The sequence below is a fragment of the Gnatocerus cornutus genome, chromosome 7 (assembly GCF_029298725.1).
Source record: "Gnatocerus cornutus isolate USDA-ARS CGAHR chromosome 7, icGnaCorn1.1, whole genome shotgun sequence".
In the NCBI taxonomy this organism is placed as follows: Eukaryota; Metazoa; Arthropoda; class Insecta; order Coleoptera; family Tenebrionidae; genus Gnatocerus; species Gnatocerus cornutus.
Window position 1 is genome coordinate 15,582,701 of NC_142239.1, and position 14,520 is coordinate 15,597,220.

Consider the following 14,520-nt stretch of genomic DNA (forward strand, 5'->3'; position numbering starts at 1 on the left):
CCTCGTTGCGGAAATAATAAACGGATCTATGAATGGTAAGTTTAGCACTTCCTTGAGCGAGAAAAAAAAACGGATGATAATTCCTGCTGAAAAGCTCGAACCATTTAATGGAAGACGCAGTTTTCCAAATCTGGCAATAAAAGCAATATAAGAAAATAAACGTTCCCATAACGCAACGGAAATGAAATTGACAAGACCGTGAACGTGACGACAATTCCAAGTTTTTAAACAATCCGGCAAATTTTCAAATGGGAAAAACTAATTTTCAGAGCACTCATCCCTGATGGAGTTTTAAATAAAACGAGAATACAAAAGAAAACGAAACTTCTGATCCATATCAAATACAAAGCGAGCTCTGCAGCACCTGGTAAATACGTTTAGAAGATTTTAATGTTATTGAAAACTAGACGTGTTTATTTCAAGGATCTAGATCTTAATTAAAGTTGTAAATCCATTAGCGGGATCATGAAGGTTGTTTCTAAGCTTATATTTTCTTTTGTTGTTCCGTTCATTAATGTCCTAGAATACGTGAATGTAACTACAACTTGTAGAGTTTTTAATTAAAGTAGTTTTGTTTGGGCATATAAAATTACAAAAATAATTATTTATTATCATACGAGTTCTAAAAATTAGACATGTCTTGCCGCAAATGGAGCGCAAACTTCCCTTCGTCCCTTTTTGCGAGCTCATTTTCCAGGTGGCGCCATGTTAATCATTGTAATAATTATTCATGTAATGTCGTCTATTTCCAAGTTAACACGTTAATTTAACCCTCACGACTTAAAAATTTATAAAAAGCACAACGACGCGTTGATTAAACGGAATGCATAAAACGGACTACGATTTTTGTGGAGCCCACCATTCTTGTTTATTTTAATCACATTCGCTCGATTTTTCCGGAACTGACACCTTGCTCCGCCAAAGTTAAAAAATTATCATTTCATACTCCACTTTCCTTTCCATTTTGGGAAGTTTGACGATTTGATTACAAAGCGTTAATCTCGCTCCAAACTTTTTCGCTACTTTATCGCTAATCTCCCAATATCAGGGCTTTCTTTTATTCATGGAGGTGTAGGTGTGGCAAAAACAACGCTATTACCGAAATAACTGTTTCTAAATTGCTTTTAAAGGTGGAGCCAATCGATAAAAGTTAGCTAGAAAATTTGCAAAATACAAATGAGACAATAAATAAACTATTTTTTTTTCTAGTTTTTTGGGCTTGTTATCATGACTTGTATTTCACCGGAGTAATCAAATGAAAATAAAGGCCATCGAGAAAATAACTGTTATTATTTAATGCACGCGATAATACTTTGTAAGGAAATTTTGTTGTATCATTAAGTAGGTTAAAAATAGAAAATTGGAATAATTTGAGCAAGTTGGAACCAGCAATTGAGAGTTTGCAAAGTTTTAAGTGTGGGGAAGCAAGCAAGAGTTTCGTGCATAAGAAGCAAATGAAATAACTAAAAGAATTATTGTATAAGAACGAAACACTATTTTCTCAACATGAAAATAATGGTATATTATGAAACGCGTTTCATAATGAACATTTTGCCGCACGCACGTTTTTAGGACACGACGAGCGCAGCGAGTAGTAAGTGCGGCAAAATGCATTATGAACAAGTATCATACGCTATTTTTTCTATTTCGCCTTATTTTAAACGAAAAAACTTGATTTCGAAATCTAGGGAATTTTAGGGTAGTTGGCATTTGCAAAATGTTCAGGAAAAAATTAGAAGTAGCCAAATTCAATTTCAGTCAGTTTGACAGGTGTGACGTTTTGAGGTTACCGGAGCCCAAGGGAGCCAAGAGAGCGAAGATGTTGATCATGATCATGATGGTTCTCTTGCAACCAAAGAGTTTTTCTCCGATGAATTATTAAGTCAAGTATTTATCAAGGTTATTCAAAACCAAAATCTAAATTGTCAACGTTGACGGCAGGTTGACGGTTTGTCTGCTGCAAACCTAAGAAAAATATAAGTTCCTGGAAATATTGGCACGGGATTGGTTCATTACGATACCGAAATACGCTCAAACGCGTATCGAAATATCTTCATTATGAACGCGAAATAAAAAAATATTTTTTTTTGTTTCGAAATTATTTTAAATTCAATAAACACCTGTTCTTCATGAAACCCTAAGAATTTTTTAAAATTTAAATTTTCCAATTTTCAAATTTCAATTTTCAAATTTTTTCGAATCTTTCCAAATGTTTGTAGATCCTACAGATCCTTCTTCAAGGGCTTACAATTCTTTAAATACATACAAATAATTTTAATTTTTTTTAGATTTCAAAGCACCTTAGGATAGTTTATATTCTACTTATTCTACAACTCATTTTACTGAATTAACACTGAACTTTTTAGATCAAATCTTTATAGTTGTCCTTACAAGCTTGACGTGTTTTAAAATAATTAAAAATTAAAAATTTAAAATATTCGTATTCATTTAAATTTATACAAACCTAAATGTCACCCGAGGTCCGGACTTTGTTTCGTCATTTCCAAACTCATTAAATTATAACAAAACATGAAATATTAAGTTTTTTCACACATGGACTCGATTTTTTATAAACAAAATTCATCCGATTAATTGGAAATGTTTTGAAATTTAAATCTGAAGTTGATTGTAACCTAAATCTCAAGTTTCTTTGCTCTTTTTTTCCACAAGTTTCTTACAGTTTTTTTGTTTTCTCCTCCTATCAAGTTCTTATGTTAATGATCCCTATCTGCATCCGCTCCTTACATTCTGCAGACTTGCTCTCCAAAATATGTGATCAATTTGATTCTCCGTGTTCCCATCTTGGGATTTCCACGTTACTTTGTGAATATATTTGTGTCTGAACAATGTTCCCCCTAACTTCACCTGTCTTTCCTTCGCAAATTCGATGAGTTTAAAGCCGTTTCAATTTGTGTCTTTATGTCTGTGGTAATTACCAACAGTCGGCTTAAATCTTCGTTTTTATTCAATTTTTGGGTTGAAAATTTGCTTCTAGTTTATGATTAAGTCTAGATCTAGTTGAGCTAAATTTTAATTAAAGCCACAACTATTTTGAAACTCATGAATAGCATGTCTAAAATAGTGGTAAAAACGACTTTAGTTGACCAAACTATTCAACGACCAACACGACTTAAATATCAGTCATGCAATCTCCATTAATGATCAGACCTATTTATAATTTAATTTAACAAAAAAAGTTCCACATTGGCGGTACTCGCCCAGCTTTCGTCAATGAAAGTGTTTTTTCAGGTTTCGTGTCTTTCCCTCAATTTCAGCCTTAATTGCAGAGCAAATTTAAATTTTTAATTAAAGGTAGAAAGATTGCAAGAGAAATTCTAAATTTTTTTTCGTGTCTTATCTTTCTACTCCCCGATATTAATTAGTAACTAACGATGTCCAGAATAATATTAACGAATGTGCATGAAGTGAGAACCTTTTCTACGTTCACCGTTAATTATGTAAAAATTTTCTGGAAGCAGTTTTGAACGCTTGAAAAATACCTCGTTTAATCCAATTCTTTGAAGTTATTTTTCCTTGCTCCAAAATGAGCACTCATAATTCAAACTAGCGCAGGCTTGCAATAAATTAAACGAAATTTAGTCGAGTTTCAAGATAAACCCAACTAGGTACACTTCGATCGTGGTGCATATCTGCGATCTTTTATTTTTATTGCAGAACTCGAAGAGATATCAATAACAAAACCTTTGATCCAATTTCGTTATAATTAACGACTTGTAGCGTCGACAGTCTTTTAATTGTGTGCCCGTAAAATTTTATTAAAAAATGCGTTGTTTGTCAACAAGCGAAAAAAATCGAACTGAGTCGATCAGGGGGAGACTTAGAACTTGACCAATGAATCACTGACATTACAACTTTCAGGCCTCCCCCATTTAGTCCTTAACTGTCTTAATACCATTACTCTTGATGAACACCCTTGAAGCGGTTGCGTCACGATTTACGACAGAAGCAGTAAATTATTGATAAACGGAAGCGGGAAATTTGAATGCAATACATATGCTTTCAAGTGTAGTCTTAATTTCATTAGCAACATTTTAGCTGCAATTTTCCAGTGATTAACGCTCCACAACATAGCCGCTCCAAAACAACAAAATTAACGCTCAAAAACTCTGCTTAACTCGTTAAATATTTACCTAATTAAGTAATTCACTGTTACGTTAATATTAAAAGCGCCCCATCTCCAACTACTCGTTATTTTTTAATAATGAACCAACTTACTAAAGTTGGATTAATTATCCAGATGTTCCGCAACACACAAAGACGACTATAACTAAACTAACTAGATCTCCATTTTACTTTGATAAGATCCATAGGTCTGTATTCGTTTTACAGCCTACAACTGATTCTGTCGAACTTTCGTCGTAAACCTCCAAGTAATTTACTTGGCGTACACGGGAATTTTCTTGGAATTTACATTTCTCATTTATAATGGAAGTTGGAATAGTGCAAGCTCGCGAGTGTAATGAAGAAGTTGGGGTTTTTCGAAAGAAAGGCAAACGGGCTCCAGGGACGCCTTCTTGTAAAAGAGGAAGTTGTAGATTATCATAGTTAAGACGATGTTTTGACGAAGATGCAACGAATTCATCAGTTTGGTGGATGCGCTAGGCTAGAAATTACTTTTACTATTTACAAAGTTTTAACGTGACTCACTTATTTACAAGTTTAATACTCATTCAAAATTAAACGAAGTCGTACAATTTTTATATTGCCAAGTTTCAATTTTAAACGGGTTTAAACAACATTTCGGTAACATTACTTGCTGAAGCCCACGACTACAGTGATGAAAGTAAATCTAATTTAGTAGTTTACCTAATATTCATTACAGTGAAGAGGATTCCATCGTAGGAAAGCCAAACAATAGACATGTTTGGTAAACTTTAGTAGGTAGTCGTGTAGCTCCGAATGACAACATTTACAAATTGCTTTGTAAACTAAAATTGTAATGAGACTTTATTTTGTTAATTGATCCAAAGAGGAAGTTAGTAGAAAGGTATTTTCTTTTGGATGTTTAGAAATTTAGAAAGATACGATTCAGGAACTGTGCTCAAAATAATTCTAAAAAAAAATCAAAGTTATAAAAAGTTCTTCAAAAATTTAAAAAATCCTAAATAATCTAAAAATAACATTGTACCTACATCTACTTTTCTAACAGATTTTTTTTAGATTCGTACTTAATTTAAAGGAAGCCTAAAAACGAACAGTATTATGAATATATGTATTTAAGAAGAGGTTCAAATAGTCTCAAAAATCTTCATTAGTTCTCGATTATCCCAGAAAAGTTTAAAGAATTCCAAGAAATTAAAGTCACCCTCAAAAAATGAGATAAAATCTCATACAACTCTTGGGGAAGATCCCAAAAGTCCCAGAGGAACCTAGAGAATGAGTTCTATAATCTCAATAAGTCCATACAATCCAAAATAACCTTAAAGAATCGAAGAAACAACTCAAATAAATACCAAGAGTACGAGAGAATCCTAAAAAAATCCAAAAAATTGTAAAGAGAACAAAACAATTTTATAAAATCAGAAAAAATACAAGAAAGTGCTTAAACATTTAAATGACCTGAAACATTGACTCCTATTTATTAATTAGTAATTAATTTTAATTCATACTAGACGCACACCAATGTTAATTGTGTTCGAATACTATTATGCACACGGGAAATATAATTAATTAAAATAGAATGGCCGCTTATTAGTTTGCAGTTTGTGACAAAACATCAAATAATAAGATTAAGCCTAAATTAACTATAAGCTGTAATAACCGGAACATTTATCCATATAACTATAATAAAATGACCTCATTTGTTACAGATGGTGGATGCGCTAGTTTAGAGCACACACAATTTTGTTGTTTATCTGGGTTCAACGCTTTTATTTTGATATTAAAATTCTATTAAATGTGAGGTGTAAAAATTCCTCTTAACAATAATTCGAATGTTTTAGTGGCCTCTTCCGCTTATTGCTTTGAAAATACGAGAACACTCAACGAAATGTAGTGTGATGGAACGACTAGAATATGTATGGCACTTATAATTACTAGAAGTTGGCAACTTCGTAAAGTTGGATGTTGATTATAATCCCGACTTTTGTGCAAAGACTTAATAATTGTGTTTACAAAAAATTTCAAGCTGCTCTAAACCAGATCTGTGTGGTTTTACATTGGGTCAAACAGCAACTTCGGAAATTCCCCGTAATTGAATAAATCTCAAGAAAAACTTCCTTAACTCCCTCGTTCGAAACTTTACAATCAAGACCGACCGATGTACGATTTCCCACCATCTCCCAGTACCCCCAACTCACCTGAAGTCTACTTCAACGAATCGCTCTTTGCCAGCACTTCTTACACCAACACATAAATAATCCCACAAACCACATAAACAACAAGTTTCCCGCTAAATCCACCAAAACTTCTTCTTAAATCTCAAGGTCACAGCCGGTCACGTGTCGGTCACGTGTACACATCGGCCGTAATTAGTGCGCTTTGGTGCTTCGATTGGCGATCGTGTGCATGCTGCTATCCAAACCCGGAGTCGACGGTCCCGAAGCAAGTTCCGGACTTGACTGCGGCTCCGGGTTGTCGAAAGCTTGGCAGGAACCGCCCGCTTGCGCAACGCCATCGATTTTGCTGGACCAAACCTGGCCTACTGGATGTATTATACATGACCCACTCGAAGCTGCGAGGACGCATCATCTCCGAGGTGGAAGTTGCGAAATTAGGGGAGAAATAATGAACCTGCAGTTTTTAATGACTGGGAATCTGGGAAAAAAGCCGAAACTTGATGGAGAAAAGCAATTTTGTTATTGGGGGAAACGGAGAGTGGCCCATTAAAAAATAGACTTTGTTGTTTCTGTGAGTTTTAATTAATAAGGCTCAAACACGATCATGTAACGGCTTTCATTATTTTTGATTAACGTGATTACAGAACACTCGTCAATTTTCATTACCGCATAAAGAGAAATGTCAGAGTGTCAACGGGGTTACAATTGTGTAAAAACATACACTTTCCTCTTTTAGAAAGCTTAATTTTGTTCAAATTGATCAAATGAGTATAATGGTGGATGCGCCGACTTTACCACCATCAAAATTAAGTGCATTGATTTACACTTTGAACTGTGCCAATTTTCGAGCACAAGTCAAATATAGCCGGACCCTAATTCATGGCTATTTTCTCTCAGATTTGCTAAATTAGCTCAAATTCCATCCGTTGCTCGTTCCAGATTTGTGTAAATTCCACACCTTTGTTGTTTCTCCCGCTTTTAATTATAACATCCCCAAGGGTCGATCACGTTCCCCATTTCATTATTTTTCATTAACTTTGATCTTGTAGCTATTTTAGCTGATTTTCGAGGCAACGCAGCCGTTCATTCGAAACCGCTAAAGATTGATGAGCCTCGATATCTTCGTGGGGTAATAACACATAGGCGTCCGCCCATAACATGTCCATAAACCTCCATCACGTCTTCGCTGTTTCGTAAAATAAAACAGTAGTAACATTTCTTATTGTATGTGACCAGTAAATTCCAGTGGAAAGATCTCTTTCTAGTTAGGGAACGACCCTCGTTAAGCTTTAAAGAGTGTCGTTTTGGAGACGAGACCTTTTACCTCCGACAGTTTATGCATATATGAAGATTCTTGATCTGCTAATGCATTTCCAGGGTCGTGTTCTTTCGGTTGTGCATTTTTTAGTAAAAAGGTTGGTCTATTTATAGGCCACCTGTATCAATATTTCATGGCGGTGAAAGGATCGACTTTGATTATTACGCTTAGCTGAGTCAGTCTAAAATGTCGAAGAAATAAAAACGTATTTTTAATTAAAAATTTTAGGGGTGCTGTCACGAATTTTTCTCTTCAAAATTAAGAAATAGTTCCCTCCATTCCTTCGATAGCACGTTGTACTACACGCTATAAAATTTTATCGCAGTCCACCAATATTTTCTATGTGTGACCCGTTGTCGGAGTTCTGACGCGACACCTTTTTTATCATGTCGAAAACCGTTCAGATCCTTGATAACCTATACAAGTGAAACGTGCTGGAGCAAACTAGTCAACTCTACTCCAAGACTCCTTCTCAAGTTTCGTGTCTCTCACCAAACTCCCCATTCCGTAAAATGGACGAGCACAAACTCCATCCTATCTTAATATAGTGTCGCTGCCTTTACGCTCCAAGGAAATGGCATGTCGATTTCATACCTGGAAAATTTTATGACACTAAGGATGAGGCAGTTGTAAACAAAAGTGGCTCTTGGATTCTGGAAAGGAGACGCAAGATAAACGGTTATTTCGTTGATTTGATCAAAGATTCGGTGCGTGCTGTGGGATTTGAGGAGAGACGAATTGAAAAGCAAAATATGAAGACATCACGCTGTTCGTCTATTTTAAACCAATTTTTGGCACAAGCTGCACTATATAATATAGTTAAAAACATTTTACAAAGCGTGGGAATTGGACCGTTTTCACCAAAAACCGTTCCTACTGTTTTATTTTCCTCGGAGAAATGCTAATTCTAATTGTTTTCCCGGTGTTGTTTAGTCCTCAACGGTATGTTAAAGAGGCCGAACATGTTATGTAAAACAATTTATCCCCTGTTAACAACCACCCCTAAAAATCTACATCTTATCTGATTTAATATCGGCTTTAACTTCGTACGCAGGAAGAACATAAAAAACATGAACACCGAGAAATATACACAAGTTGGTAAAGTTGTTGGCATTTGCTGATTTATGTTCACAGATTTTGCTGAGTTTGGACGGCATAAATCATTGCGAATATTAAAAGTTAAGCTGATTTCACATTCGATAAAAACGTGCACGTAAAGGATAAAGACAAATTAGAAAAAAATGTTACAGTAATATAGCAAACTATTGTTACGTTATTTAGACCTATTGTTGTGTTATTTGGCTTTGAGGGAGCCACATACTTCCATAATTAAGGTTGGGATTAAAATTGGAACAATTTGGAAGTTGTTTTCACCTTCTGTAACGTAATTTCGGAATTAATCTAAATAGAATAGCTCCTGTTTATTGGCCAGAACTAATTATTTGCTTCTCTGAATCTGATAATTGACGAAGTATTAGGAATTTGGGCCTAAGCATGCAGAGAGAAACGGAGATAATTATCTCTATTAAAGTATATTAAATTAGGTAAGTTTCGCTTTACAAAGATGGAGATAATTAAATAATTAAAATAATTAAAGAGCGCAATTAATGATGAGGAACAAATTTTTGTTTTAAAAGACGCTACAAATCAAGTCGGTTCTTTTTTAATTACTATGATTCATTCAAAACATACTTTAATTGTAATTTTACTGGAAATTAAGAGTATTTGAACTCCAAAAATCAATTTTTCCATTAATCATCACACGTCCCATGACCCAAAAACGAGTAAAATGTAAAAAAAATCTTATTCAATTCGTAGTAAAACCATAATTAATTCTAATTAATGAATTAATACTTTCTAAAGTAAAAAATTTAAAATTTAAAAAGGTGAATTTTCAGTGCAACGTCTAGTTTCCTGAAAACCTCAAGCGCAACTGTCAATCAGACAATCAAACCTAACCTCAATCTCTCCTCTCTTGCTGTTTTTGGCGTTCCAAATTCTTCTTTCGGCCTCTTTCACGCAAAAAATGGTAAAAGAATCGACCAGAGAAGGAAACGTAAAAAAGAAACGCAAAAGTGCGGCCACCGGCGACAGCGAAACTGATATAGACATCTACAAGGTAAAAACGTAAACATAAACAAACCCCATTACCGATTTTTTTACAGAAATCGGTGGAATTTGAGGAAAAAGAGGCTCTGAGTCGCCCCAATGATGCAGACGCTCAAATTTATTTCAATACCTGTAAAGAAATCCGGAAATTGTTTGTCGAAATCAGCGAACTGAAGATGAAGAACAATGGCGATGTAAAAACGTTTTGTTTGGATGTAGGGGCTGTATTAATGTATTTTTTTAGTCTCGAGCTAAAATTATGGAAAAAACAACAGAAGTCTGTCTACATTTGGTATTACTAAAAAAACTGAATCGCATGGAAAAAGTCAGATTAGTATTCCCAAAGGAGCAACTGGCGGCTGAAAAACAAAAAGTCGACAGTATTAACTTGCAGTACCAAAACTTGCAATATGAGGCGAACCATCTAATGTCGGAATACCGGAAGTGCTTCCAATTCAAGTCTAAGGATGAACACATTGAGTTGGTCCCAGTTGACGAGTTCCTCCTTGAGGCGCCTGAAAACCTCACGAAGAAGTTCTTTGAAGTGAGCCCCGTTTTTCCTTGACTTAACTAAACCATTAGTTTCAGTTTGACGAAAGTGACGAGATGGTAAAACACGAACTACGCTTGGCGCGGCTAGAATGGGAACTTCAACAACGCATCCACCTAGCCGACATGTGTAAGAAACTCGAAGAAGAAAAGAAGAAACTTGAAGCGGATATCACCGAGCGGAAGAATAAGTTAGACAAACTAGGACCGCTCTTGTCTTCAGTCATGGAAGCCACTAAACCCGTTCAAGAGCACTTGGGGCTGTTCATTGATAAAACACAAGCTGAGCACAAATTAGCGTCTTTGTTACCAAACTCTTTGTACCTTTTTTACGCTAATATCGACGCCTACAAACAGGTAAACGACAACAGCATGACCGTGGAAATTGTAGGAGACGCCGACGAAGCCACCCAATGGAAAGAACAAGAAATTAATGACGTCGTGGTTGAAGAAGACGAGCCATCTGATGCGGAAGCAGAAGCAGAAACGCAAGAACTGGAAGAGATCGTGGAGACTAAAAAGCGGCGACATCGCAAGTCGGTACAAGTGGATCCTTTAGAAGAGAAGAAAAAGAAACTTCTGCAGGTGCACCCGTTGGCAATCACCGCGACTGTAACCACAAAAGACGGGCCTTCAATCAAAATCAAACTGAGCTACTACGTGAAGTTGGAAATCGTGACGGTGTCAGCAACGGTTAACATTCCAAACAATATCACAGGAAATGCAGCCCGGGAAGTCCTGTCTAACGAAAACGTCCTGGTGGAGCTCGTCGAAGGTGATTTCGGTCTCGAAAGTCCAAATCCTTGCACTTCCTACCAACTCAAACGCGTGGGATTAGGCTCCTTCCGAAGTCTAGTCCCGGATTTAGGCTACGTCTACGAATGGGCCCAAAAAGTCTGCGGTATTGATTTTCTCAACAAACAGACAAACAAATTCGTATCTAAACAAACAGCGGATCAAATGAGTCAGACGAACGTGGAGCTGGTCATGAAGACGCTGAAGAAAAGGTTGAAGTCGCGATATGCTCTGGCTAAACAACTGGAGGATTTAGGTCGGTATTTGAGGAGTTTTAGCGTTGTTTAAAGGTTTGTTTCAGAGAGGAATGTTATTCCAAGTATTCCGGCGACGGTTGATATTCCTAGGACGACTATTTCGTCGTTGACAAAGTGGACCACTTCTACTTATCAGGCTTTTTGTCAGGCGAAATCGACGGAGGCGTTGGTGGAAACGGAGATTATTTCGCCGAACGACATCTTTTATTTGGCCACCATTACACGAGATTCCGGTAAGTGAGAAGAACCAGTAGTCATTTGTTACTATCAGTTTATTGGATTAAAACGCTAGAAGTCGATTTTATAAGAATTTTTTGGTCTTTGTTAAGGTTTATCTTAAAAGCGTCTGAGTTCATAAATATTGAATGCAAACACATATGCATGCAAAATTAAGCGAATAAACTGAAAATGGCACAACGTAAGACAATCTATTGTACTATAAATGCATTTGTGGCCGATTTATACCAAATTTGTTCCATAAATTGATCTTACCGTAATGCAGGCCCCGGCGCCACCGGAATCAGTAGAACTGGTAGAAATGAACGACATGACAAAAAAGCAGTTCATTTATGTTTTGACCACACCAAATCGTTTTTGAACACTAATAAAACACCAAAAACAATGCAAAGCACTCACTTTTAAACACAGCAGAAAATCACGCGATAACTACGATTCCTGCCTTATCGATTTTACCGGCGCCAAATTCAAAATTCCCCGTTTCGGTTTCAGCTAATTTACAAGCCTTTGTGGTGATTAAAAACGACTATCCAACGGCTCCGCCAATATTTTCGTTGTGTTTGAATTACAAAGGGAGCCGGAATTCACAAAATGACGATAATGTTCGGGTAAGAATTTTTTAAGTTATTTTTTCTCGTGTTATTATATTTTGAATCAGGACATGGAGCGCTCAGTTAATGTGGACTGGAACCAAGAATTTTCACACGCAAGTTGGCTACTTTCAGCCCAAGTCACTTCACTGTGTGTTTATTTAGATATCTACTTAGAAACAGAAGATCCGTTGAAGTTTCAGCAGAACACCATGTATATAAAATCGGCCTGGTGCGTATTTAGAAATTGTTGAGTTTTCTTCACTAAATTGTTGTTTTTTTAGTGCTCGCAATAGAAGGAAACCCTTTAAATTCAGGAATATTGGAGTGGGTGTGTACACGCAATAAAAAACGTTCGTTTCTTGTGTAAATTTTAATTATAAAGTTCGTCTATTTGAGAATAAAGCTACTTTTGAAGATCAGGAAATCGAAGATCTGTCTTTTTTAAATTCTCCTCGATCCATTGATCCGCCTCTTGCTTTAATTCACCAACGAAGTAATCGCTCCATCCTCCACTTCTTCCTTTCCGAACAAAACCTTCTTCGTCACTTCGAATAATCCCGAGGTCTTTCAACAAGTGCATATTCACAGACTTGTTATTTCGAAAATTATCAATCTTCAAGTGCTCCAAAAGGTTGTCATACTCTCCAGAAGAATACTTCACATCCAGGAAGTCAGACAACCTGAGGACGCACTTCTTTAAATCTTGGATCATATCTTCATAGAACATAAAAAGGAGGTTCTCTTGATGTCGACGATTCCAACCTTCTTTAATATGGGACCAGTAAGGAGTCCACGGTTCTGGGAAAAAGCTCAGTGGAGGCTAGTAGTGTCTGAATACTTACGAAGTCCGTTTTTGAAGTAGTACCAATATTTGGGGAAGTCTCTCAAGTACCCCTGAGTCCGAAAAAGTCTGTTTAAGTGGTAGAAAGACACTGCGACGTCTTTGGGGTTGCGAGCGACGTACACAACCTGAAAGTGGTACAAATAGAAAAGAAATTCAGAACGAGTTTCTCCGTACTTTACAGCCGACTTTCAACAAATTCGGCGGCAACAAAGGAAACGGCAAATGAGTCTTAATAAACCTGCGCTCGGTGGTTTTACTCAAAGTCTTCCAAACAGGAAAAGTAATCTCTTCAATCAAATCGCACCTTTTGGTACAATCTCCGTTCTCTTTTAAAAACTCTTTTTTTACCTCTGGGTGCACAAATGAACTGAACCTGGAACCAAATTATGCAAACTTGTCTAATTTTGCTTACAAAACATCAACTTTACTCCAAGAACGGAAACCTTGCATCGAGCGAAATCTGGGCCGCAGTTTCGTAATCTAAATTATTTGCAAGCAGCCAGAGGAGTTCTTGCGTCCATGTCGTACCTGTAATAGATATTCAGAACGTGTTATTTTTTATTGCTAAACTACCGGAGCGTGGAAAAGTGACAATCCAGACGTCGGAAGGTCTGGGTTGGAAATTATAGTAGATTTCCGCGTTTTTTTTATAGCCACTGGGGAAGAACCATTTTTCGGGGCCGACGTGGACGAAACCTGTTCTTTCTCCTAAAAAAACATTCAATTATGACCTGATTTGGGGTTTTACGCAACCTTTTAAAAGTTTTTTGTTAAAACTCACCAATAAAATCATGTAGTAACTCTTCGTTGGTTTCATTGTCCACTTCTTTGATCTCGAAAGGAAACTTCAGCCACTCCACATCATTGTTGTTGTCGAATATATCTTTAACTATTTCTTCACGTTCCATTGCGATCGAAATTTGCAATGCTACTGTATTTCCTAAGAGCTGCGTTTCCCTCTCTATGATTCAGTTAATTGCAATTTATTGTTCGTTGGATATTTTAATTAAGTGAAAGTGTAGGTACTTGTAAAGACGATGACTCGATAGGTACGAAAAGAAGAATTAGAATGAGCGGGAGAACGAAGTTGCGACTTTAAAAGAAACTTAATTACGCAAAAAATTGAATTAATTGGTTGTAATTTTTTGTGCGACAACCCGTTATTATAACAATTATGTAATAATTCGGAAGGTGCAAAAACAAAAAAATGCCACAAACCGATACACTTAAATATACTTATCAATTGGCACGTATAGACATACACTTAATATTTTAAATACTGCTAGGCGCCTATTGTTTCATTGTGTGGGCATGCGACTAGCAGAAAAAGACGGAGCAGATAAATGCAAGTGAAAGTCAGAAAAATCAATTTCTTTGTATGAAATTTAAGGGGAATTGGGACAACTTTCTTCGTTGCGACGTTTTTACTGTTTACTTAAGACATTCTATTGTTAATAAGTCATTAGCGAAAAGCTTTTCCGATAATTCGTCTCAACATCAATCTTATTACAAATGCGTC

At 36.3% G+C, this 14,520-nt stretch overlaps 3 protein-coding genes across 3 annotated transcripts in view; 1 reads left to right on the forward strand and 2 right to left on the reverse strand.

The window, feature by feature from the left end:
* LOC148171525 (uncharacterized) overlaps positions 1-6,579 on the reverse strand; it is a 107,160-nt gene extending 100,581 nt beyond the window's left edge. Inside the window, exon 1 of the mRNA XM_088041136.1 lies at positions 6,321-6,579. The gene's annotated coding sequence lies outside the window, so the exon portion shown is untranslated. The remainder of the gene's footprint in view (positions 1-6,320) is intronic.
* A 2,960-nt stretch (positions 6,580-9,539) lies between these two features.
* thoc5 (THO complex subunit 5) lies at positions 9,540-12,586 on the forward strand. Its single transcript, XM_088041345.1, has 8 exons — positions 9,540-9,736; positions 9,783-9,920; positions 9,971-10,270; positions 10,315-11,326; positions 11,372-11,560; positions 12,057-12,172; positions 12,223-12,386; positions 12,439-12,586. The coding sequence occupies exons 1-8, from the start codon at positions 9,644-9,646 to the stop codon at positions 12,500-12,502; spliced, it is 2,076 nt and encodes a 691-aa protein (XP_087897471.1). The 5' UTR covers positions 9,540-9,643; the 3' UTR covers positions 12,503-12,586.
* St4 (Sulfotransferase 4) lies at positions 12,561-14,408 on the reverse strand. Its single transcript, XM_088041346.1, has 6 exons — positions 13,783-14,408; positions 13,575-13,709; positions 13,430-13,529; positions 13,176-13,374; positions 13,000-13,126; positions 12,561-12,955 (listed from the first exon to the last, which is right to left on the reverse strand). Exons 1-6 carry the CDS (start codon positions 13,907-13,909, stop codon positions 12,561-12,563), a joined length of 1,083 nt encoding a protein of 360 aa, XP_087897472.1. The 5' UTR covers positions 13,910-14,408.
* Between the last annotated feature and the right edge of the window lie 112 nt (positions 14,409-14,520).